Raw genomic sequence first — 23,583 nt, forward strand, 5'->3', positions numbered from 1 at the left:
GTACAAAGTCAAAAGCAGAGGGATGTCCTGAATGGCTGGAATAAAATCACAACAACAGTGGTATCATAAGAGGCTGATGAACCCACCAGGCGTGAGTCAAGTAGAAGCCTAGAATAAAAAACCTTGACTTTCTCACAAGATGGAAACTCTCTGGCATGTATCAAAGACATACTGCTTTGTTTCAGAGTGGACTGCAGGCTCAGGGTCTGCCATTTATCTGCCTCCTCTAGTGCCTCCTCAGCTCAAACACCCTCTCTCACTGGGATCTCAATTAGTGTGACGCAACCGGGCTCTCTAAACAAAGTATAAGAAATGTGCAGGTTGGGGGGGGTTGAAAAAGGAAAACACAGCAGTTCATCCCAGATATGCCCATTTTCCATTCCGCCAGGGCTATCAATAGACTTGGCTTTGGGAACCTCTGATTCCAGCATGGGTTTGTTTTGCTGTTGTGTCTCCATGACAATTTCCCTTCAAAGAGAATGCTACAGCAAGATAATTTCCAAAAATATACACACCCTGAACCAGAAAGACTGACAGGGCAGCTGAGGTCTCCTGGTTCAGACCTCATTTCCTGAAGATTGTCCCTCGTCTCTGTCCCAGAGTCTATCAATTGGACTGAGTCAGGATTTTAGAAATCAGGAATTCAGGATATTCAGGATATTTTTTTTGCTTTATATGTTTGATCCATCAGCTTAACTGTTTTTCGTAAGTGAATATTTTATCAAAGACTTCAAGCCACTGCCATACTGCCAAATTAAAAAAGAATTTATTTTATTTTATTTGTTTGTTTGTTTTTAGTTCATTACAATGAGTGACCTCTTTTTCATTAAATAATACTAGAATCAACAATCGGGGACATGACCTTGTTGTTCTTAACTGTAACTATGGTCTGAAACATGCGGGTTGTCACTGTTGCATTTTCATTTGTTCATATGATTTGTATAAGTGTCGAGGGCTGTGTGGGGAGTAGGTTGGGGTGGGGGTGTGAATGAGGGTGTTACGCAATGCAAGACATGGCAGTGTGAGATGCTGCGTCTGCTGTGGCAACCCAGGAAGGAAACAATGGCAGTTCTGCAGCGAACGACTGTTAACATTCCCATCCACCATTACTACACTACCGACTGAGGCTTGAGTTCACTGCCTGGTCAGGTCAGAAAACATGTGCTTCAGCTTGCACCTCATGTAAATTTAAAATTTGCTCCACATAGCAGTTCTCACTGAATTTAACACCATGTCCTAGTGGTTGAGTAACATCCTGCAAACAGAAATCACAGTAGATGTATAAAAGAGAGGTGAAAGCTGCCAGAGCTATTTGTCTGAATTTTAAACCTGTATCAGTTTTTCAAGCGGCCTGTGGGAGCCTTTTCTCTGCGTGTGTGAAGCAAACAGAAGGTGTTTTACTGCCATCCGCTTGTCTCTTCATTAGAATGCAGCACCAGCCTGCAGCTGCACGCAGAGCGGAGAGAGAGGAATGATGAAACCAGAGCTAAAAATAGCTGCCTCCCAGGATCCCCCCTCATACGGCATTGTAAACACTCAGGGAGCCAGAGACAGGCAGTACCGGCCTAGGCCTCTTGAGTGCGTGCATGTGTGTGTGTGTGTGCTTGTGTGTGTGTGTGCATATATGGCTTAAGAGCTAGTGTGTGTTGGACACATTGCGGTCCTCCTCACCCTCCTCTCTCAGTCATAAACCACTGTTTGGTTTGGCAAGCATGCATCATCAAGCTGCTGTACAATTAAAGCCATCTGTGGGGTTTTTACTTGAACAAGTCTGGGGAACGTTACTGCCTCACAGCTTTTCAGCAAACACAAAGCATTGACTTGATACACCCAAGCTCAGTCCATATTCACTTTATGAAAGTACAAATTGTCGTCAGGTAGAAATCTGCATTATGTAAGCGTGACAACAGGCAGCATGTTATTCAATCACCTTTATCACAAGGTCTGTTATTAAATGACAGAGTGCCCACTTTTTACACACTATAAGCAATGTCAAAGTCTGTACCCACAAACAGTAAGGTTAGCTTCCTGCTAATCTCCCAGTAAATTAGGCACTATCATTAAAATAAGATGTTATCAAACTGTATCAGGTGATCTTAGGTGATTCCGTTGAAGATTTGATCACATGCATTAAACACAGCAGAAGAAAGAATCAGGTCATCCAATCCAAGTAGCATTAAAAGTACAACAAATCTGTAAATAGGTGTGCATGTGATCTACTGTGCAGTGTGTCAAAATAACACAAAAGCTCAAATAACTGTTAAATCGCTGTAGTTCATTCTGGCTGTTCTCATAGGAATCCAGACACCTGGATTGTCATGGCGTGTCTGTTTGATGCAAATGAAATCAGGAAAATGACAATGCAAACAACCTCAAATCCCCACACACCAAACCCATGTGACCGAAGAGGACAACATGTGCCCCACAGCCTGGAGATGACAGAGGAACCCCAGAGATATAAACTGTATATTTGCTCCAGATGAGCTTCTAGCAACCTTAACTAAAAATACTGCAGAGCAGCTTCGACACATTCAACCCAATGACTGACTGAATGGAAGGTTTATTTGTGTTCGATGCTGATTTAGACTATTAATACCCCTGATCGATGAGACTAATATACCCGAGGGACGAAATGGGGATTATATGCATTTTTTGCTTTAAATCAATTCAACACGACAACCCAATGAATAGCAACAAAAGATGTGTATTTCAGTTCCCCTGTCTGCATACACACATGCTACTGCCAACTATGCTGACGAGACCCTGAAATCAAATGATCATGCAAGACTTAAGAATAATTATATTTCAATCACAACATGTTCGACAACATCAACTAAAGAAATGTAAAAACACAAAACAGCTCCTGCAAATGCTGGGTATACCCTGACGTACATGTATCTATAAATGGGACTTATCCACTTGTATACTTTAAACAGGCAATAAAAGCGATATACGTCACAGTCTGTCATTAAAGATAAACAGAAATTCAGTGACTTCGCTGCTGCCCAAAAACATTTCAGTATCACTCCCAGTCCTCCTTTCTACATTCACTTAGTAACCTAAAATGTTTGTCTTGCATTCCAAAAAGATGCTTTTCTTTTGTGCACGGCTGCATGTCTGTGTAATAATACAGCCTTAATGTTCTCAGATCCAGAATGGATCAGAGATCATAGAGAAACTGAGGGAGACGGGTTTCCATGGCAATACTGTTTCTTTTTCCTTCTCCCCAGCTTGACGTCACATCAGGCTCCCCGGTAAACCTTTAGCACAAAGGTGCGTATGCACAGACGAGAGCAGAAGAGGGAATGAATACAAAAATGGGAGACAGTGACACTGCAAAGATCCATATTCACTGTGAATGTGGTGAAAGTAGCATGAATCATCTATTGACTGTTGAGGCAGTACCTCCTGTTTCTCCGTACTGGCCTACTTAGTGCTACTGTGTGTCTTACATTTATCTCTCATGTTTTATATAGAAGTACTACGACAAATTCATTGCCTTTAAGTCTTTTATCTGCGGTGTAATTCATTCAAACAACAAAAACAGCAATTTTCACTGTCCTCTAATGTTTTACAAAATGATATGAATGTCAGACAAAGCAGAAAAGATATTGACAGCTGCTTGTAACTGATGCTGTTCCTTTAGTGATGCACACAACAGCTTGTCGAGGTTACTGAGTTGTATAAACTAAGCCTTTTCCAAGTTCAATACTCTGTGTACAATTCTGCCATCTTGTGGCTTCCAGTGAAATTTCTACTTGTTAGTTGTGAGTCCAATGACACAGATTTTCAGATTTTATCAAACGGACAACAGACAATGAAACGCAAAAGCCCTGGTAATATATCCTAATTCTTGTGATATCTAGTCAGTGAATGCTTTATACTGTGAGTGTTAAAATCATGAGGATCATTACACCTGTTTTGATAACAGGATAATATTAAAAATCATTAGTATGACTATAAAGAGTACTATTAGTGGTAGAAGTAACATGTCTAACACTGTATTATTACTACTACTTTTTACATGATAACAAATTAGTTAGCAACTCTTGTCAGGATGTCTCAAACCTGGTTCATTTTTGGGTCCTGCATGGTGGGGTGCTTTCACTGCATAGCCCTTAGGTCCAAATTAAGGTCCCAGCAGGTCCGTATGTGTGCGAGGTGCACACTGTGAAAGGTGTGAACAAAGGTGCATGTGTGTGTTTGAGTGACAGGTGTGTGAAGGAGGCTGTGAGAATATTGGCTAACTGAGGGTGTCATGGGCAGGGAGCCACATCACAGGGACATGACCTCTCTGCAGTGGGTCTCCTCAGAGGACAAGAGGGTGTCGAGAGACCGAAAGCAAATTTATCTCGTCTGGCTACTGTTTGGCAATATCTCTCTTTGGATGACAGGCCTTGAAGACCTCCTCCAAGGAAATCAAGTTTTTAACCTTGTTAACATGTCTTTATGGTGTTTTTATGATACATGACATAATGAGAAAAAATATCACATTTAGACAGCAATACAGTACATAATATTCCTAAGGAACCAATCCTGTCAACTTGCAAGGCAAAGGCGAGGTCAACTTATTTATGTAGCACATTCGATACCTAAAGGCAAAGTGTTTTACAGAGAAAATAAGCAAAAGCACAAGAGACAGTTGTTAAAACAATAAGCAAGGGAAAGCAGACAGAACAAAAACAATAAAACACTGAAAAGCATAAAAATAAAAACTAGCCAATGAATTTGTTTTAAAAGAAAATTAACCAAGAGCAGCATGTAGGTCTTAAGCTTGGATTTGAAAGTAGTCAGCATTGTCTTGGTTTTTGCTCCTTTGGCAAATTACAGCATAGAAGCCCAGCATAGAAAGGCACCTTCAATTCAATTCAATTCAGTTTTATGTATATAGCCCCAAGTCACAACAGAAGTAGCCTCAGGACACTTTCCATATAGAGCTGGTACAGACCAGATTCTTTATCTACAGAAACCAAATAATTCCCTCATGAGCAAGCACTTGGCGACAGTGGCGAGGAAGAACTTCCTTTTAGGAGGCAGAAACCTCGAGCGGAACCAGGCTTTGGGTGACCTGAGTGGCAATAGAATTGAAAAGTTGATTCTATGAGAACCTGGTAACCAATGAAATAATTTAAGAGTTACATGCTGAGTTTTTTTGGTTCTTGTTACAACCCTGGCAGTAGCATTCTGGATCAGCTGACGGTGCTGTAATTGCTGTCTGAGACAGACCTTGCTCAAGATAAAACCATGTACAGACCTGATCAAAATCTTAAGACCAGTTGAAAAATAGCTATAATTTACCTTTTGGACATTTGGATTTTAATGAGGTTTTAAGTAGAGCTACAATATGCAAAAGAAAGAAGGTGGAGTGTGACAAAAAGCACTTTGAAAAAATAATTTATTGAAAACAACAAGTAAACTGAAATAGGCTGTTTATCAGCTGATCAAAAGTTTAAGACCATCGCTCAAAAAATTACAAAAAACTCTCCAAACCAGAACAAAAAAATTCTCAGTAGGACTCGGTAATGAGTAGCTCCACCGTTCTTGTTAATCACTTCAAAAATTCTTTTGGGCCTGCTTGATGCGAGTGTTTCCAGGAAGCTGTTGGGAACATTGCTCCAAGTGGTGAAGATGGCTTCACGAAGGGCATCCACTGTCTGGAACTGATGGCCATTTTTATAAACTTCCCTTGCCATCCATCCCCAAATTTTCTCTATGGGATGTAAATCAGGGGAACATGCGGGATGGTCCAAAAGAGTGATGTTATTCTTCCAGGAGAAGTCCTTCGTCAAGCGAGCATCGTGAACTGCAGCCTTGTCCTGTTGAAAACCCAGCTGTTACCACACAGACGAGGGCACTCAGTCATGAGTTGATGCCCGCTGCAACATCTGCACGTGACCAGCCACCGTTTGACGACCCTGAACCACCTGAAGCTCCAGTGTTCCACTGAATGAAAAGCACCCCAGATCATGATGGACCCCCCCTCCACTGTGCCGGGTAGAAAACATCTCAGGTGGGATCTCCTTGTCATGCCAGTAACGTTGGAAGCCATCTAGACCGTCAAGGTTGAATTTTTTCTCATCAGAGTCCCATGTTTGATGCTCCCTGGCAAAGTCTAAACGGGCAGTTTTGTGGCGTTGAAGGAGACGAGGTCTTTGAATTCGTTTTTTGTTTTTGAAATCCTTTTCCCACAGATGTCGTCTGATGGTTATTGCGCTGCAGTCGGCACCAGTAAGGGCCTTAATTTAGGTCAAGGACCGCCTAGTGTCTTGACGGACAGCCAATCGGATCCTTCGGCTCAGCGCAGGCTTAATTTGTTTGGGTCTACCACTTGACTTTTTTGTTCCATAATGCTCAGGATCTTTCAAAACAATTAGAATGACTGTCTTACTGCATCTAACCTCAGCAGCAATGGCATGCTGCAAGAGGCCTTGCTTATGCAGCTCGACAATCTGACCACGTTCAAGAAGAGAAAGCTTCTTAGCTTTAGCCATCAGAAGGGCATGACCATGTGAATGCCTGACAGAAAATGAGAATTTTGAGCAGATTTTGCCTTTTATAGCCTGTGGTCTTAAACTTTTGATCAGCTGATAAACAGCCTATTTCAGTTTACTTGTTGTTTTCATTAAATTACTTTTTCAAAGTGCTTCTTGTCACACTTCCCCTTCTTGCTTTTGCATATTATAGCTCTACTTAAAACCTCATTAAGATCCAAATGTGCAAAAGGAAAATTATAGCTATTTTTCAACTGGTCTTAAGATTTTGATAAGGTCTGGGCAAGTTTCTGTAGATCATGTCTTTCTCCACTGGCCCCAAAACAGTGACTTCAGTAATGTCCTTGTTTAACTGGAGAAAATTCTGGAACATTCAGCCACTAATGTGTTTTATGCACCGTCCCAGGAAGTTGATTGAACTGTATTAATTTGGTGACACAGCTATATATATCTGCATGTCGCCTGCATACGTGTGAACCATACCGTTTTGAATAATTTCACTTAATGGTATTTATGGAAATATCAGAGGTCCAAGAATCAACACTTGCCAAACTCCACACGTAACTGGACGATGCTCTGACATACAACTCCCAACTGATCCAAAATAGTCTTTCTTGAGGGTAGGACTTGAACCAATTCACGACCATGGTAGAGAAACCAAACCAGTGATTACTGATCACCCATGTGAAATATAGCAGCAATGTCGTGGACATGGGTTTTACATAGCATTTGTGGAGACTGTCTTCATAGAAATCAGCCTTAACTTCCCACCTGATGAAGACACGGGAGAGAATAATACTTAGCCATCTTCGTCACCTGGTGAGCAGCGAGCTGGACCCCCTACAGTTCGCATACTGACCAGGCATTGGTGTGGAATCTACATGCTTCATCCCTCTCTTTACCACCTGGACAGCACTGGTAGCACAGTGAAGGTTGTGTTTTTTGACTTCTCAAGTGCTTTAAACACAATCCAGCCATCACTGCTGAGGGGGAAGCTGGAAGGAGCCGGAGTAGACTATCACCTGGCTGCATGGACCACCGACTACCTCACCAACAGACCACAGTATGTGAGGCTTCGCACAGGGCGTCAGCGTCAGCACAGGGGCTCCACAGGGTACTGTGCTCTCTCCTTTCCTCTTCACCCTCTACACATCAGACTTAAGATACAACACAACCAGCTGCCACCTCCAGAAGTTCACTGATGATACAGCCATCGTTGGATGTGTATCGCAGGGCAACGATTTGGAATACAGGGAAGTCATCACTAACTTTGTCGACTGGTGTGGACTAAACCACCTGCACATCAATGCCGGCAAGACCAAGGAGATGCTGATAGACTTCCGCAGCAAAGCACCACTGACTTCACCGGTGTGCATCCAGGGTTTGACATTGAGATCGTGGAGGAGTACAAATACCTGGGTGTACACCTCAACAATAGCCTGGACTGGTCCACTAACGTTGATGCCCTGTACAGGAAATGCCAAAGTCATCTCCATCTATTGAGAAGACTGAGGTCCTTTGGAGTATTTAGGACATTACTGAGGGCCTTCTATGACTCTGTGGTTGCATCTGCAGTCTTTTATGCAGTGGTCTGCTGGGGCTGTGGAAGCTCTGAGAGGGACAGCAAAAGACTTTAAAAAAATTGGTCAGGAGGGCTGGTACTGTCCTGAACTGCCCTCTGGACACCACTGAGGATGTAGATGAGAGGAGGATGTTAGTCAAGCTGACATCTATCATTGACAGCCCCTCCCAGCCTTTGCATGACACAGTGGGGGCCCTAAGCAGCTCCTTTAGTAACAGACTGCTGCATCCACCCTGTAAAAAGGAACGCTACCGCAGGTCCTCCATTCCATCAGCTTCAAATGAGTAGTATGTCCCAAATGAAAATTGTTTACACATAAAAATTTTGTCTTTTGGCAAGTAATGATAATTGTTAAAACCTAGTTGTATACACCCGGCTACCTTTATCTCTAAGCAGGACAGGAATTTTAGACATCACATGATGAGGCTGGTCTCACATGGAGTAGTGCTTGCAAAGGGACAATTGATGGGATAAAATCTAGAACCTGTAGAACCTGTTAACCTGTAGCTTGTCCATGAGAAAAAGGAAAAAGGAAGTCTAAGTTTCTCAGACTGTTGTAATATTATGAAATTTAATCTGACACATGCAGCAACTGTGGAGATGGAGGTGTGACTGTTAATACATTTTGGAACAGGATCGATGATGTTCTGTACCTAGGCTCCTAGGAAGCATAGAGTTTTTGCTGTAGGAACATGACCAATGAAACAGAACAGCAGGTGGGTGGCATTCCCGGGGATTGTTGCTTGGAGGTCTCAGACAATGACATTGGGGTAAGCTCCAGTACAGGTCCAATGGGAGGGTCCTGCATGGACGGCTCCACACTGGGGCTAGAGGGTGCTATAGCCCCGTCAAAAATCTGTTTAGCCCCAGTTAAGCCCCTCCAGAATCTTATTTCAGATTATAATACATGTATATTAAGTAAAAAAAAAAACAATTTCAATAATTTCATTGTATATTTTAATATTTATTTTAAGTAAAAAAAACATTAAAAAATTCACGAGTTCCAATCCATCCCTGCTTGCGTGTTTCCCATTGATTAGTGTAGCCCAGAGTGTAGCCTATGTGTGTGTGTGTGTGAGGGGACAGGGGGGCGTGTTTTGTCACCATGGATACATGTGCGTTCGGCTAGACTGGCTAGCTAGTCCGCTGCCTGCAATATGGATCATTTCGTTATAAAGAAAAAAAGAGTGGTAGAAGAAGATGAAGAAGGAGGAGATAAATCGAAAAATGGTTCTTAGGGAGGAACTGCTGAGCCAGAACATGAAGCAGCACCAGAGCAGTCCATCGCTGCAAGCTGCTCTACAGGCCCTACCTGCACTGCTGCTGACACAGGTACCACTCCCTCTGATCTAAGCCAGTCACCTGTTGATGAACCAAGGCGGCCTCTTCTCCGGCGTTATCCGGCCATGAAAGTTGGACACCAGGATCGGGTGTTTGTTGTTTCTTCTCGCTGTGGCTATTAATTCTATTTTTGACCGTAGCCTATGTTGTGATCCAAATGAAGCTGTTCTCGTTGTGGCTGCATTTTGTAGCCTTATTAATTTCACTGTTATTTCATCTCTTATGATGTTGTGATCAAAGACAACATTGTCAATGCATAGTTTTCATTAAGTGCTATGGAATAAATACATTTGTCGCATTTTGGGTATTGTCTGGTTATTGGCAGGCGCATGGTCACTGTCCGGTGCTGAATCTGTCACTTTTGTACGTGAAACATTTTAGCCATTGCTTTATTGTGGTCGCTTGTATGAGGCTTAGTTATTTTATTGAATATTCTTTGGCCAAATTCAATTAAAAAATACTCGAGTATGCTTGTGCTGTGTATCATATAGCTGCTTTTATTGAAAAAACGAGAACCTCTTTATAAAGTTACCAATCATGAAAATCAATTATTTTCTTAGTACCCTCACGTATTGGTCAAGACAACCCTTAGCACCGGTAGAAAAAAAATCCTGGTGCCATCCATGGGGTCCTGTGGTGTCAAAGCCTTGAATCCTTAGGTGACAAAGGATGCTTGTTGCAGGCTTGAAGTTCACTGTTGCCTCAGGCTTGGTGCATACCACTGCCAGGAAAGCCCTTTCTGCAGCTGCCAGAGAGGGGGCTGTTTTCAGAGTGACAGACATGTATCCATTTGGACAGCCCAAGTTTTCCAAAGCCTGGAACTTTCAAGTTGCAAGATCGTTTGGACCATGCAGCAACAGTGCAAATCTCTGGGATCAACGTATCCTTTTCCTCAAGTTTGATTTCAGTTGGGAATGTCAGTTTTCAGCTCAGAGATGGTAAATTTACATGAGCCACATAACACTGTGCTGAATGTAATAGTAGTTTGCGCAATAGTCTCTGATAGCCACTCCAGTGAGATGTCTAACTAGCTCACTTTGCTCAAATGAAACAGGATTATTAAAATGTTGGTTGACTGCAAGATAGACCAGTCAGAGTAGATGAAGGCCTCACTTAAACAGGGGCCATCATCCACTGTTAACAGCAAATGCTCACTAAGTCTTGGATTGGACTGTGCTCCAACAGAATAAGCCTATATGGCATGTTGTCCGACCATGTCGGCAATTGTAAGTGTGACATCGTTTAAATATGGGGATAGAGTTTCTCCTAAAAGACAATCACTGTGTTGCGCTCATTTGTTCACCTGAAAAGTGAAAGACATTCTGTAGTTGGATTAAGATTGAAAAAAGAGTGAAGTGTTAAAACTCTGGCTCCTATCTGGCATCTTACCTGCATACTTCAACATTATATACAAACCCTCATTTTAAATTCAGACAGCCAGGAACCACTTTTATTCTCCACAAGGAAATGACAAAAGAGCAGCTTTTCAAAGTATATTTTTTGTACATTCAGTAGATCAAAAGAGAAAGAGATTGTAAATACTGGCTCAGCTTCAGTGGATTTTGGCTGCAGTCTCAAGTTAGTTTGTCTGGCTACATACAATATTCCTACATTCATCATAGCATGTAATGTTAGTGCAGATCAAAGACATTTCACATGCAGCTGTGGCGGTACTCATGGTTGCTGACACCCTGAATCAGCTTCAGATGAAACCGTGTACATCAAACAGGCCGGGATGTCACATCAGTGCTTTTCATCAGCTGCCTGAACGGCATCATCATTTATTGAGCAATCCATTAGGAGTATTGCTGCGAGACGTTTTCAGGAAAACCACGTACATCATGGTGGGCATTACTCATGATGACACCACAGGCCTAAGCCTACCGACAAAGGCGTTTCACCAGCTTTAGCTGAAGCGTGTGTGAGTGTGAGTGTTTTCGGTCAATTTTAAAATTTGTTTTGTCTCTGCTATTTTTAACCCTGCAGTAGATTTTGTTTTGTATTTGACTTTGTCTGTATGTTCCTGTCTCTCCTCCGTCTCACTTTGTCTTCCTGCTGTAAGTTCAGCCCATCTCTCTTCTCCCATCTATCCATTGTGTCCATACAAGGTAACTCTTGCAGCCAGAAACTGCATTCCTTGGATTAACATAGTTCCTCTCAGCTGCTGAGACAAATCATATCCACAAAGTTATAAATAACTGAGCTGCAGGAAACAGCAGGAATGTTTTAGGACTGAATCTCATGAAACATTTAAGGCAGTTTTTGTCAGTGCAAATTACAAAGAATCATAAAACATCTACATGATACAGACAGTTCTATAGATTGGAAGAGTAAACATTTCTAATTCGTACCACTTAAAAAAGCATATTTGCTTGACTTAATTTTAAGAATTTTTATTAAGTTAATTGGACCTGGCTTTGTACATGAGGGCATTTTAAGTATGCTGTTGTCTAAAATATAGCTGTGTGCTGAAACATTCAGATTCTGCTAACTGAAACTAGGGGACCAAGTCCAAATCATGAAGAAAGTGCACAAAACACTATGGACTGCAGCTCTAAACATCATCCACGAGAGGGTGCACACTGGCTCAGTGTGATGTGCACTTTCTCTGAAACCACCTCTCTTTCTCTCTCCCATTACCCACTAAAAGGGGTTGCGGTAAACAAAGAGGCTTTAGAGGTGAATAACTGCAGCTGGGGGAACGTGCTGGCTGGACTCCCTTTGTGTTGTTGGGGTCACAGCGTTGTTCCAGTGAGCTGAGCGTCAGCACTAACAGCAGCTGGCATGCTCCAGGCTCTTACTGGCAAATCCCACTGAGTCATCAGCAAGCTGCACTTCTTTGTCAACAGGTTTAGCTGAGCTCTGTGACCTCCCTCCTGTACTCATGTCAGCTCTGTGTCATGGGACTGCCGACTGACGTACAGGCACACCAGAGTAGGACACATACAGAGTGAAAACCAGGAGGACCGACACATGATTAAGAGCAAAAATATACACCTCAAGAGCTGTGCCTCCGTAATCATTAGTGGAATACAACTCATTAGATGTTGAGATCTTTTTAATTTGTATAATGTGGTAGAATGTTTTATGCTTCCTCATTCTTTTCTCTCTTTTTTTTTTTTAGTGTGGTAGTTTAGGGGCAAGCGAACTCATTCTGTAGAAAAAGGGTGTATGTTTTTACATGAAGGATGAAGAAATGGTATTTTCATGTCATATTACTTCATATTTATTTAATCAGCAAAGTTGGTATGGTGGCCACCTTATGTCACATGATTTTTGTTTTTCAAATTCAATGGTATTAAAACAACACACATTATCAATCTCTATATCATTAAGGTTGCTGCTTAAAATATTTGTAGATGTATCAGATTTCTAACAGATTTTGAAAAAAAGATTTGCCCTGTCTGAGTTTTGTGCATCAGAGAGGAGCTCGGTGTCATGTCAATGTTTAGAATTACTGACACTCAGCACAGTCTGTAGCTAAAGCTGTAAATAAAGAAGGTCTGCAGAGACAGACATGTTGGCTTGATGTATTGATTTTATTAAAGTCTTGAATGTCTTGTGCAGAAAACAACTTTTAAGTCATATATTTAGAATTACTGGTTAATTCACAAAAAAATGGCTCTCAGGTATAAAAAGGTAAGATGTAACTGCTTTTAAAGGAATTTGTGACTGCTATTATTGTGGATACTGTGTCAAGGTGCTGTTTGTTCAACAATTTGTGTTAGTTAACACCAAAATACATCTTGTTAATGCTGCATTAAGAGATGTATCTCCACCACTTGCTCCTTTTCCACAGTGAGGCCTAAGCTAAGCTTGTATTTCTGCCTGCAGCTGTTTGTCTTGTGTGTCATATATGTGTAAACAATGGTGCAGTTATTATTGCAACACCCAAACAATGGTTCATTTTGTGAAGCATCAGTTGAAACAATGGTCATTCTAAAAATTAGCTACTGTTAGCAGCTATAACATCTACATTTAGCAACCAAATAAATGGGAATATACTGCTAGTCATATCAGTTCCAAACATACACAAAACAAACACAAACAAAGGATGTCTTGTTTGACCGATGATATTTTACATTTTTCCTTTGAGGAACCATTCAAAGCCTTTTGTAGCACACATTGATTGTCAGAAACAGCCAAAAAGTTCAATTATTTTTAGGACTTTTCTTGTTCTTGAAGGCCATTCATTCATTCCAAAAGCACACAGATTAGGCTGACAAGTAATGAAAATGTCAACTTCCACGAAACTGTATGGTGAGGACTTCTCTGTCTAAAGTAGTCACAATATCATGGAATTAAATGGGATCAGACAGTCTAAACCTGCATCCAGAAATCAACAGTCAGCCACATAACTGTCTCTGTCTCTGGTACAGCTTTATTCATTGATTCTTATAGCTTACCTCTAAATCCTATCAATCCCACTGTGTTTTTTCAAAAGCCAAGAAAGGCTGTTGGAAATGTGGTTGTGCAGTTTATTGAACGTGATCGAACTGGGAAAGATTCAGACTTTGTTGCAAACTTCTTTTAATTATCTCAGAATTTCCTTGAAATTCATACCATCTCTGATTATCAGCAAAACAGAACATGGAGGGATGAGCACACTGAGCACAATCCTTTTTTGTTAAATTTCCAAAGAACAATTATGCAAAACATGAACTAAAAGAGAAACAGTCTAAAAGCTGGGGACGTGGCGGAAGGACCCCACGTTGGGGTTCACAGCTGCCCACTCCGTAAAGCGGCGGTACTCTCCTCTCTCCAGCAGGTACTGGCGTCCCCGGTAGTTGGGAAGCTCGTAGAAGACCCAGGCACCATCCTGCACCTGGGCTGAGTGAACCTCGTGGAAGTGCCACTGGTCGAACAGGTTGCTCAAATCTTCAGTGCACTCCAGCATCTGACCATTGAAATCAGGACGCTCATAGACACGAATCCTAAACACACCAGAAGTCTGCAAGACAAAGACCGGGGGTTCTGTTAATCTCTGCACAAGAGGTGGCCCAAGCAGCTAAAATGGCACAGTTCCAGAATATAAGTAAAAATGTATAGTATGTAAATATACAGTATGTTTTGAATATTGTTGATGCTCTTTCTCTTTTTCTTTTCTCATTCCAATGGCATTCCATTAAATATCCAACCTTTTCTCCAAGACATATTGAACTAACAACTAATTTGTGTTGTTGTATGCAGCAGGGGGTTGTTGTGTGCTGCAAGTTGTGGTGACCCTAAACCTATAGGACACTGGAGTTTGAGTCCTGTGTGTGGTCAAGTTTAGGGAAAGATTTTGGTTTCAGTGAAATGCTAATAATGTCTCATCCTCAAATTTTTGACGTTTTCAATATTATTACAGACCAGAATCTTTCCCTAACATAAACCAAGGACTGAATGCTTAAACATAACAGAATAAAAAGTTTAAGAATGCTTTAGTGGATACAGGTAAGTATTGTTTTGCAAGAGCAGATATGTACACAGGGTACATTCATGATCAATATTTTGCAACTCATTATGTTGATAAAAACTCTAAATGTATTTACTGTTGCAAATAAGCAGTATATAAACAGAATTGCTATGCTACAGGGTTGAACTATTAATGCTAAACACACTGGTGCAGTTGGTAAGACCATCATGAATCTGAAAATGCAGAAAGTGACAAAGGGAATGCCAGGATTATATCATTATTCATATTGGATTATTGAAGTACATCATACGAGTTAGCATTTACTGTAAAGCTTCTCATTGTCATGTTTTCTGAAGGAACTCACGTGTCGTATGATCCGGCAAGACCTGATGCTGTCATTGTAGCCCATCCAACGCTGGTAATCAGGATACTCCCCCCTGGTCAAAATGTACTGGTAGCCCAGGTAGTTGGGCCTCTCATACAGGACCCAGGCCCCACTCTCCACACGAATAGAGTTGCAGCGGCTGAAGTGGGTGTTGAGCTCTGGACAGTCACTGTTACACTCATAGTAGCGACCTTGGAAGTTTTTGTCTTCATAAAACACGATCTGGAAGAGGACAATGAGTGTTATGGATACTTTAAACCAATATACGTGTATGATATATTACATCATAAACTGTCTTAACATGCGCTAACTCTGGACACATTTTTGAATTGTATGACATCCAACATGAAACTCAGTGCTTGGTAAATAACAGACATCTAGCATGCAAACGTGCCTCCAACAGCAACAGAGAGAACAATAGTCGTGTAAATGCACAGCTGATGATCATACAGTCTGTGTAACAACTCAAGCAAATGGAGGAATGTCAAGCACAACTTGAGTCTGAGGAGGTCAAGTCTCAAAAGAATAACTTTATTGCTACTTGTCAAGGTAGAGGGTAACGCTATTCTTTATAAGACAAGTGATGCTGGAGGTCTGACCTCTTCTAACAAATCAAATATTGCAGACAGTTGGTTGCAAGCATTATCTGCTTGTCTGCCTACCTTTCCCACATGGTCCATGTTTGGGCCTCACACCAACTTTTGATAACTGTTTGTTAATCCCACCTTTCACATAGACAATATTGCCTACAGGCCTGGTCCAGATTTATATATACAGTGTATGTGGGCACACTAAAATGCACTGCCAGGGCCATCATTGTCATTTTAATTGCCTCAGCATTTATATCTGCACAATGGCTGATGCTGCAATTGTTTTAAAAATGCTGGGCTTTATACCGTGTTTACTCACTATTGCAACAGCTGACCTTTTGATCTGTCAATGCCTGATTCCAGAAACGATTTATTGATCCAATTAAATTGTGTCCTCTCCAGCTGGTACTGAAGTTGATGAAGTGAAGTTGGCTTGTGGCCACATAGTACTGTGGTACAGACTGTCTGTGGTGTAGGGTACAGGTGTATTCAAACTACCATGCTCCACCCGCAGTTTGCATCCACACGGCAGTACACAGTCAGCTGACTGCTCTCGGGCAAGCTCTGAAAGACCTGGTGGATGGAAGGAGATAGAAATAGTTCTCTATTTCTATCAGCTGTTGAATGTGTTTACAGCCATTGAACAGAATGATTCATTTTTCAAATGACTGGAAGTTGTCCTACTTAACTGTAAACGACCTGAAACAATTGGTACATTAGTTCATTATCAAATAACTGGCAGATTTGTCAACAATGAAAATAATCATTAGTTGCAGCCATAAGCACAAGTATCTAATGAGTCAACAGTGCTCTGGCCCTGGCTGTGACAGTAATCCTTTAGCTTTTTGAAGATTTCTTACCCTTCCAACTGTAATAAATCCAAGGCTTTTGTACTGTTTGTGAGTTTTTGTACTGATGTGAGATATAATTTAATTTGCTACAACTTTATTTATCTCTGTAACAGCAGTCATATCCATTTCAGGAGAGTATAACAGAACCGCTGTTCTTTAAAGTAAATGATATGAATTAGACTATAAAAGTATAATAGTTGTGTATACAAGGCATTCACTGACTTTCAATGTGATAAAAAAATGTGATCATACAAGAGCCTCTAATGAAAGTGCTCACACTGGGCTTTGCCAGGTCACAAGTGAAGCAATACAGCCCGGTATGTTCACGTTCCTTCCTTCCTCATGAATCCATGTTCAGTGCAGATGGCATAATGAACAGGCTTAAACCCTTCCTTTTTGATAAATCTTACAGTTAGGGCCAGCTCAGGCTTGCCTTGGACCAACCCTTATGATGCTATAGGATTAGACTGTTGACACACAGAGCTCCTCTGTTCTTCTTCTCTCTCTCAATTTGTATGTATTCATGTCCCACCAAGGCATGTTACTAACTTCTTTCCCAGAGTCTTTGTGCTTTTCTCGTCTCGCCGGTCTCCATGGAGAGTGGTTGAACCTGGATTATGGATTACAGCTACATCTCCTGCCGTGGCCCTGCCTGACATCCACTGCAATAGATTATAGATTTATAGTGTGTATTATGTACATATACTATCTGTTACTAATATGTACATATATGACATACATAAATATATCACATTTGTATATATACTTCACATTTGCTTACTTTATTTATTTACAGTTTGCATACTGACATTGGTGTGGAAGACACAATCACCTACCTGCTGCACAGATCTCTTTGTGCACCTCAACAACAAACTGGACTGGACCACCACTACAGTATGCTCTGTACAGGAAAGGCCAAAGTCGTCTCCATCTACTGAGAAGACTGAGGTCCTTTGGAGTATGAAGGACACTGTTAAAACATTTAATGACTCTGTGGTTGCATCTGCAATCTTCTATGCAGTGGTCTGCTGGGGCTGTGGAAGCTCTGAGAGAAAGAGAAAGAGACTGAACAGACTGGTCAGGAGAGCTGGTTCTGTCCTGGACTGCCCTTTGGACACCACATAGGCAAGAGGAGGATGCTAGCTAAGCTGACATCTACCACTGACAATCCCTCTCATCCTACTGCATGACACAGTTGGGGGCCCTCAGCAGCTCCTTCAGCGACAGACTGCTGCATCCCTTCTGTAAGAAGGAACACTACCACAGGTCCTATATTCCAACAGCCGTCAGGTTATTCAAACCAAACATTGTATAATGTAGCACTGCGTTCACATACATGTTGTTTTTTCTTTGCACAACTGTAAAACATTCTTCTATCTCATACATATCATAACCTGTGCAATATTGCATTCCTTTTTTCTTAAATACTGCACTATGCATATATATTTTTATTTCCACTGTGACACACACATAGATATATTTAGTTTTATCTACTGTGCAATAGAGCAAATACTGTACTTAATTTATCCATAGCCACGTGCAATTTTTTGTTTCAATCCCTGTGCATTTTTTTCAATATTTCTCAAGTACTTTAGATTGGCAATATGTTTTCTATAGTCCTTTGTATAAAATGTGCATAAATATAGTCAATTTCTTATTTCTTTTTTTTTTTTTTTTTTTTTTGCTATTTTTATTGATACTGCCTGTAACACCAAATTTCCCCAGCTGGGGATTAATGAAATTGATCTTATCTTATCTTATCTTATCTTATATAGCTACAAGTCTATGTTAGAGCTGTCACTGTTACTGTGATTGCATCTCTGTCTACCCCCGACCCCTCCCTCTCTCTTGCTCTCTCCCTCTCCCTCCCTCTCTCTCTCTCTCCCTCTCTCTCTGTAAACCAACCAGTTGAGGCAGATGGCCACCCTGAACTGAAAACTGAATATTATGACCTGGATATAAGTAGGATTTACTCCAGTGTTTGCATGCTAGACTGCATTATTTTTAGCTTAGCTGTACCTAATAAACTGGCAACTGGATGTATCTTTCCTTTTAATCTTGACCGAAGACTTGAAAACCAGTTGTGGTGATATGTTCAGGTAATTGCAAACAGTGCATACAGTAAGTGTGATATACTGTACTCTAACTGTACTCTATTTGTATTAACTGAAGAAATAGCTAGAACTAGCTGTAGCTGCATTATTTAGTCATTAATTTCTCTTTGTTATATTCTATAACGAAAAAAGGTTTGAAATTAATCTTGACACAAGCAGAAACAAACACTAGCATCAAATACATTTATTGCAATGCAGTACATTACAAGAAACTTTAAGTGGTTGAATTTCACAGCTGCATGATTCTTCTGATGGAGGCCACAGTTGCTTTCAGAGCTCCCCACTCTGAGTGGTGTCGATACTCCCCTTTCTCCAGTAGATACTGGCGACCACAGAAGTTGGGATGTTCAAAGAAAACCCAGGAGCCCTCCAGAACCTTGCAGGACTGGACTTCATGTCTGAGCCATTTCTCTTGGACAGACTTCATGTTTTCTGTCAACTCCAAAGATCTGCCGGCAAAGTTTGGCCGGTCGAATAGCATCAGCTTGTATGGTCCTTTGGTCTGAACCAAAAACAAACAAGTGTTCAATCTAATGTTTGAGGAATAGGCTAACATTCGTTCATATTTTCTTAATCCTTTGTATTTGATTACTTACATTTTTAATGATCCTACAGGATCTGACACAGTTATTGAAGCCCATCCAGCGGTGGTAGTCATTGTACTCCCCTGGACCAACTACATACTGATAGCCCATATAGTTGTTACGCTCAAAAAGAACCCACCAGCCGCCCTCTACCTTGATCGAGTTGCATTGGCGGATGTAGCCATGCAGGTCAGCTGAGTCCCCTTTGCAGTCGTAGGACTTTCCCTGAAAGTCCTGGTCTTCATAGAACAAAATCTGGAACAATAGAGAACAGGATAATGTAAAAAAAAAATAATAAATCTGTGTTTGCATATAATTAAATTGCCATCGACACATAACATCTGACGTCTGTGTTTCTGTACCAAATTTAGAGGGTTATTATCTCCTGCAACTATAACAACATGTTTAGAAATGTTCATTCTCACCTTCTCCATCTGTGGTGCTTAAAATACTAGACACTGTAACAAACGCAGTACTCTTTATACATGGCAGAGACAATACTACCAAATGCATGGTTAGCAGTGCATGAAACAGTTATTACAATTCAAATATTCATCTAGATGCTGCCCATTGTTCTAACTCACTGAATTGCCTTTCCATACACAATGGTTGTTTAGCAGTGCCAAGTATCTAAACCTCAGTGACTGCTCAATTCAAACTGATCTGAAGCGTTGAACCACAATAAATGTGTTTTATTAATGCAATTTTATGTAAGCTGCTGGTGACACTGGTAACAAAATCTAAAGTCAAAAAATCAAATTGGCTATTAATTACATTCAGCATTGTTATTTATTTCTTATTATAATGAATTTCCTGAAGCATTAAAAAATGGTTTCTATACAAAAGTTAATTATACAAAAAAAACAAAAAAACAAAACAATATGTAGATATATTTTTGTAAGTTCTTTTTCATGTGTCAGAACTGGGCATGATTTCCTTTGCATTGTTTAATTTTTTTGTAATGTCTTGCACAACCATTAAGCTCTGTGGGCAGTCTGGCACCGTATACATATATGATGTTCTGCTGACAGGGTGATGGGTTGGCCCACCTAAGGATTTCAATTAGATTTTCAAATTTTAGGAATTAAGAAAAAACCTGATCCTGTCTTTCTTTGCTATTCCCATAATGTACTTTGCAGAATGAAGATACAGTGGGATTTCTACATCCTCTGTTTATAGTTTAATTAAGTTTTGACCTTGCTAGGACAAATTTATAAAGTGATAAAATAAAACATTTGCACTGTAATAAATGCAACCCACCTGCTCAGGAGACCACAAGCACTGTACGTCTTAATGCTGCTGATACTGTTATGATGTTAAATATTAATCCTTGCTCAAAGTTAAATGGGTCACGAATGTCAGTTAGTCTGGATTTGACAACCCTAAGCACCACAATGTACACCACTGGGGAATATGATTCACTTTAAAATCAAAGGGTCTTTGGAAAAGACTGTCACAAACAGCGATGTAGTCAATTGTGCTTAAGGTTGTGATGATATATAAAATTCTATATGGTAAACAAGGAAATAATCATTTAAGTTATGTATCTAGCTTTAACATATTCCCACTATATTCAGTATAGTATATTTCATGACTCATTTTTACTTTATTGTGTTTTAAATTTGCAACAAGGCGTTTGTACAGGTACAGATATAAGACATACAACAAGCTTCTGTTATACATGAACAAATCTAACTTCATCCCAAATCCAGGTCTGCACAGACATCTTCATGGCTCACTAACTGACAATGTGTTGGTGTTGATCTTATGCTTGTCATGTTTTTCTTAAAATATAATATCTGTGCCTGCCAATCTTTAGTATGATCTCACACTAGTGTGTTTTTAGATGTAATTTGTATTGGACAATTTTATTGGAGGACACGAGAAAAGCCTTGAATAATAGTGATTGAGGTGTGTGGTAACTTTAAAAAAGAACATAGACAGTACTGTAATGGGAAAGAAACACTTTTATTAATTTGAGTGCAACAACAGGGTTCTGGGGAGAAGGGTGGATGTACAAATAGAGGGAGGCTAAAGTGTTCTTAAATCTTAGCCTTTTGGAACTCTGAACTTCTTGAGGGGCTCAAGAACTCCCTCAAGATTCTGGAACTTCAGTGGCATTAGGACCATGACCAACTCTAACCTTTTGAAAACAATTTAGGATTCTAGTTGTGCTAGCTTTGGAATCCTATGGGGGTTCTAGAACTGTTGTCATGTTTCGGAACTCAAGGTTCTGGAGCTTGATTTTCTTTAGAATTCTAAAATGTTGGTGGCCTTAGCATTCATAACAACCATCTTTGGGGCTGCAGAACCCTGCATGGTCACTGCTGTTCTAGAACTCTGTTATCATGCGGAAGGATCCCACAGCAGGGGAAGTGGCGCCCCAGTCTGTATAGTTGGGGTACTCGCCACGTTCCAGGAAGTACTGGTGTCCATGGTAGTTGGGCTGCTCAAAGAGGACCCACGCACCATCCATCACCACACAGGAGTGGAACTCCCGGAACTTGAGGGCCTCGTAAACCGATGGGCAATCCTCAACACACTCTGCTGCTTGGCCTCCGAAATCCTGCTTGTCGTAGAATCTGATCTTCCAGGACTTTCCATATACCTTGAAAGAGATAGAGAATTAAAGTTGATGAAATTATGTTACTATTTAATAACTGAATTATTTATCGTTTGACCTGTTTTTGCTACCTCACTTACATTTAGCTCACATCTACAAATAGTTGTCTTGGCTGTTTTCCTAGTTTCCTTTAAAAACTGATGTGCACCCTGCTGCCAAATCATGAGCCTTTTATCTCTCCGTTTTGTCTGTTGGCCTTTGACTGATTACTGCTTGGTTGGTGCACTCTGTGGTATTTCACAGCAGCTGGGCACTCTCCTGCAAAAATGCACCCAGAAATGAAAAAAATAAAATAAAATAATGCCCCTAATTCAAGTTTATTATGTTTTACCTAATTATATATTATATATATATATACCTTGATGTAGTGAGCTGAAACTGGTGCACTGACAGTAGCACAACATAAAGAAGAAAATATTTACAAAGAATAACTTTCAAAGCTTTGCTGCCTGTTGGATATTTTGTAAAAAGCGTCCTGGTTATTGAGCTTACATTTTTGATAGAGCGGCATGACTTGATGCTATCATTGAATCCCATCCACTGTTGGTGATCAGGGTATTCCCCGGGGCTCAGGATGTACTGGTTGCCAGTGTAGTTGGGACGCTCGTACAGCACCCAGCAGCCACTCTCCACCTTAATGGAGTTGCAGCGGCTGAAGTAAGAGCGCAGGTCAGGGCAGTCAGTGCTGCACTCATAGCTTCGGCCTTGGAAATTTTTATCCTCAAAGAATACAATCTGGTTGGAATAAAATTGAGACAAATCCTGGTAAACCATCACTACAGTATTGTAACTAATACTACAATAGCATCTTGTTGTGCCTAGCTGCCATTAAGATGAGAGCAAAGTAGACAAAAGAAAAGTTTACATGCACTAGAGTTACTGCCTGGAAGATCTTGAAAATCCTTAGAAAAGAAAATTTGCTCCTTACCTTCCCCATTGTTTATGATATTGCTTGCCTCCCACTCAGCTGCAGCTGTGTTGTGGTTTATATCGAAATGCAGAATGTGCAGACGAGGGAAAGCTATTGTCATCTAAATTAGCTTGATTTGCATATCAGCAAAATGGTTTGGTCAAGTTTGATTTCTCTTTGTCCACATGACCTCATATCAAAGAATTGCCAAAACTGACATGTAAAACTTATAAAGGCCAACAGCCGTACTTAATGACAACTGTGTGAATTGTTTCCATTGGGTTCTGACCTGTCAAATGATTACTTGTTTGGTATTAGGACTCTATCTGTAGTTCTTTTTTGGGAGACAGGAAATTATTTGCTGTTATCTTCATTTTGCTTTTTTTGCGGGATGAGATAAAGAAAATCATCATGAGGACAAGGGGCACTGCAATGTTTTACTCTCTGACAATGGTTGGTCTCAGTGAACCTTGGAAATGTGACATCTCACCTTCAGTTACAATACTTGAGCATCTTTGTCATGCTGGCAGTGCACCAGTGTTCTATTTTATCCAGGCAAGCAGCTGGTTAGATGTTGGTTACAGATTGTCAGTTAAAAAACAGAAAGTGCAATGTAAATAAAACCAGAGATTACAGGAAATGTAACTTTGTCTTTTTGGTTCTTTCATCTCTTTTTGAAACTTTAATGCCTTGACACATTATGGAGGATATCCT

General features: G+C 40.6%; 3 protein-coding genes across 3 annotated transcripts; all 3 read right to left on the reverse strand.

Moving 5' to 3' along the window:
* Window positions 1-14,092: 14,092 nt before the first annotated feature.
* Window positions 14,093-17,178, reverse strand: LOC121616261 (gamma-crystallin B-like). Its single transcript, XM_041950972.1, has 4 exons — window positions 17,171-17,178; window positions 16,648-16,699; window positions 15,177-15,419; window positions 14,093-14,365 (listed from the first exon to the last, which is right to left on the reverse strand). The coding sequence occupies exons 1-4, from the start codon at window positions 17,176-17,178 to the stop codon at window positions 14,093-14,095; spliced, it is 576 nt and encodes a 191-aa protein (XP_041806906.1).
* A 1,803-nt stretch (window positions 17,179-18,981) lies between these two features.
* LOC121616262 (gamma-crystallin S-1-like) lies at window positions 18,982-19,770 on the reverse strand. The gene is made up of 3 exons (XM_041950973.1): window positions 19,762-19,770; window positions 19,349-19,636; window positions 18,982-19,254 (listed from the first exon to the last, which is right to left on the reverse strand). Exons 1-3 carry the CDS (start codon window positions 19,768-19,770, stop codon window positions 18,982-18,984), a joined length of 570 nt encoding a protein of 189 aa, XP_041806907.1.
* Window positions 19,771-21,668: 1,898 nt separating this feature from the next.
* Window positions 21,669-22,896, reverse strand: LOC121616174 (gamma-crystallin M2-like). Its single transcript, XM_041950850.1, has 3 exons — window positions 22,888-22,896; window positions 22,452-22,694; window positions 21,669-21,944 (listed from the first exon to the last, which is right to left on the reverse strand). Exons 1-3 carry the CDS (start codon window positions 22,894-22,896, stop codon window positions 21,669-21,671), a joined length of 528 nt encoding a protein of 175 aa, XP_041806784.1.
* Window positions 22,897-23,583: the final 687 nt, after the last annotated feature.

Source organism: Chelmon rostratus, chromosome 13 (genome assembly GCF_017976325.1).
Source record: "Chelmon rostratus isolate fCheRos1 chromosome 13, fCheRos1.pri, whole genome shotgun sequence".
Lineage (NCBI taxonomy): Eukaryota > Metazoa > Chordata > Actinopteri > Chaetodontiformes > Chaetodontidae > Chelmon > Chelmon rostratus.

Bases quoted from the DNA above. Each gene is read 5' to 3' on its own strand.
- LOC121616262 (XM_041950973.1), bottom strand. The intron at 19,255-19,348 runs GTAAGTAATCAA...TTTTTGGTTCAG, and splicing joins CCTGTAGGATCATTAAAAAT to ACCAAAGGACCATACAAGCT.
- LOC121616261 (XM_041950972.1), bottom strand. The intron at 15,420-16,647 runs GTAAGAAATCTT...GTCCTCTTCCAG, and splicing joins GATTTATTACAGTTGGAAGG to ATCGTGTTTTATGAAGACAA. The intron at 14,366-15,176 runs GTGAGTTCCTTC...TTTGTCTTGCAG, and splicing joins CTTGCCGGATCATACGACAC to ACTTCTGGTGTGTTTAGGAT.
- LOC121616174 (XM_041950850.1), bottom strand. The intron at 21,945-22,451 runs GTAAGCTCAATA...ATCTCTTTCAAG, and splicing joins CATGCCGCTCTATCAAAAAT to GTATATGGAAAGTCCTGGAA.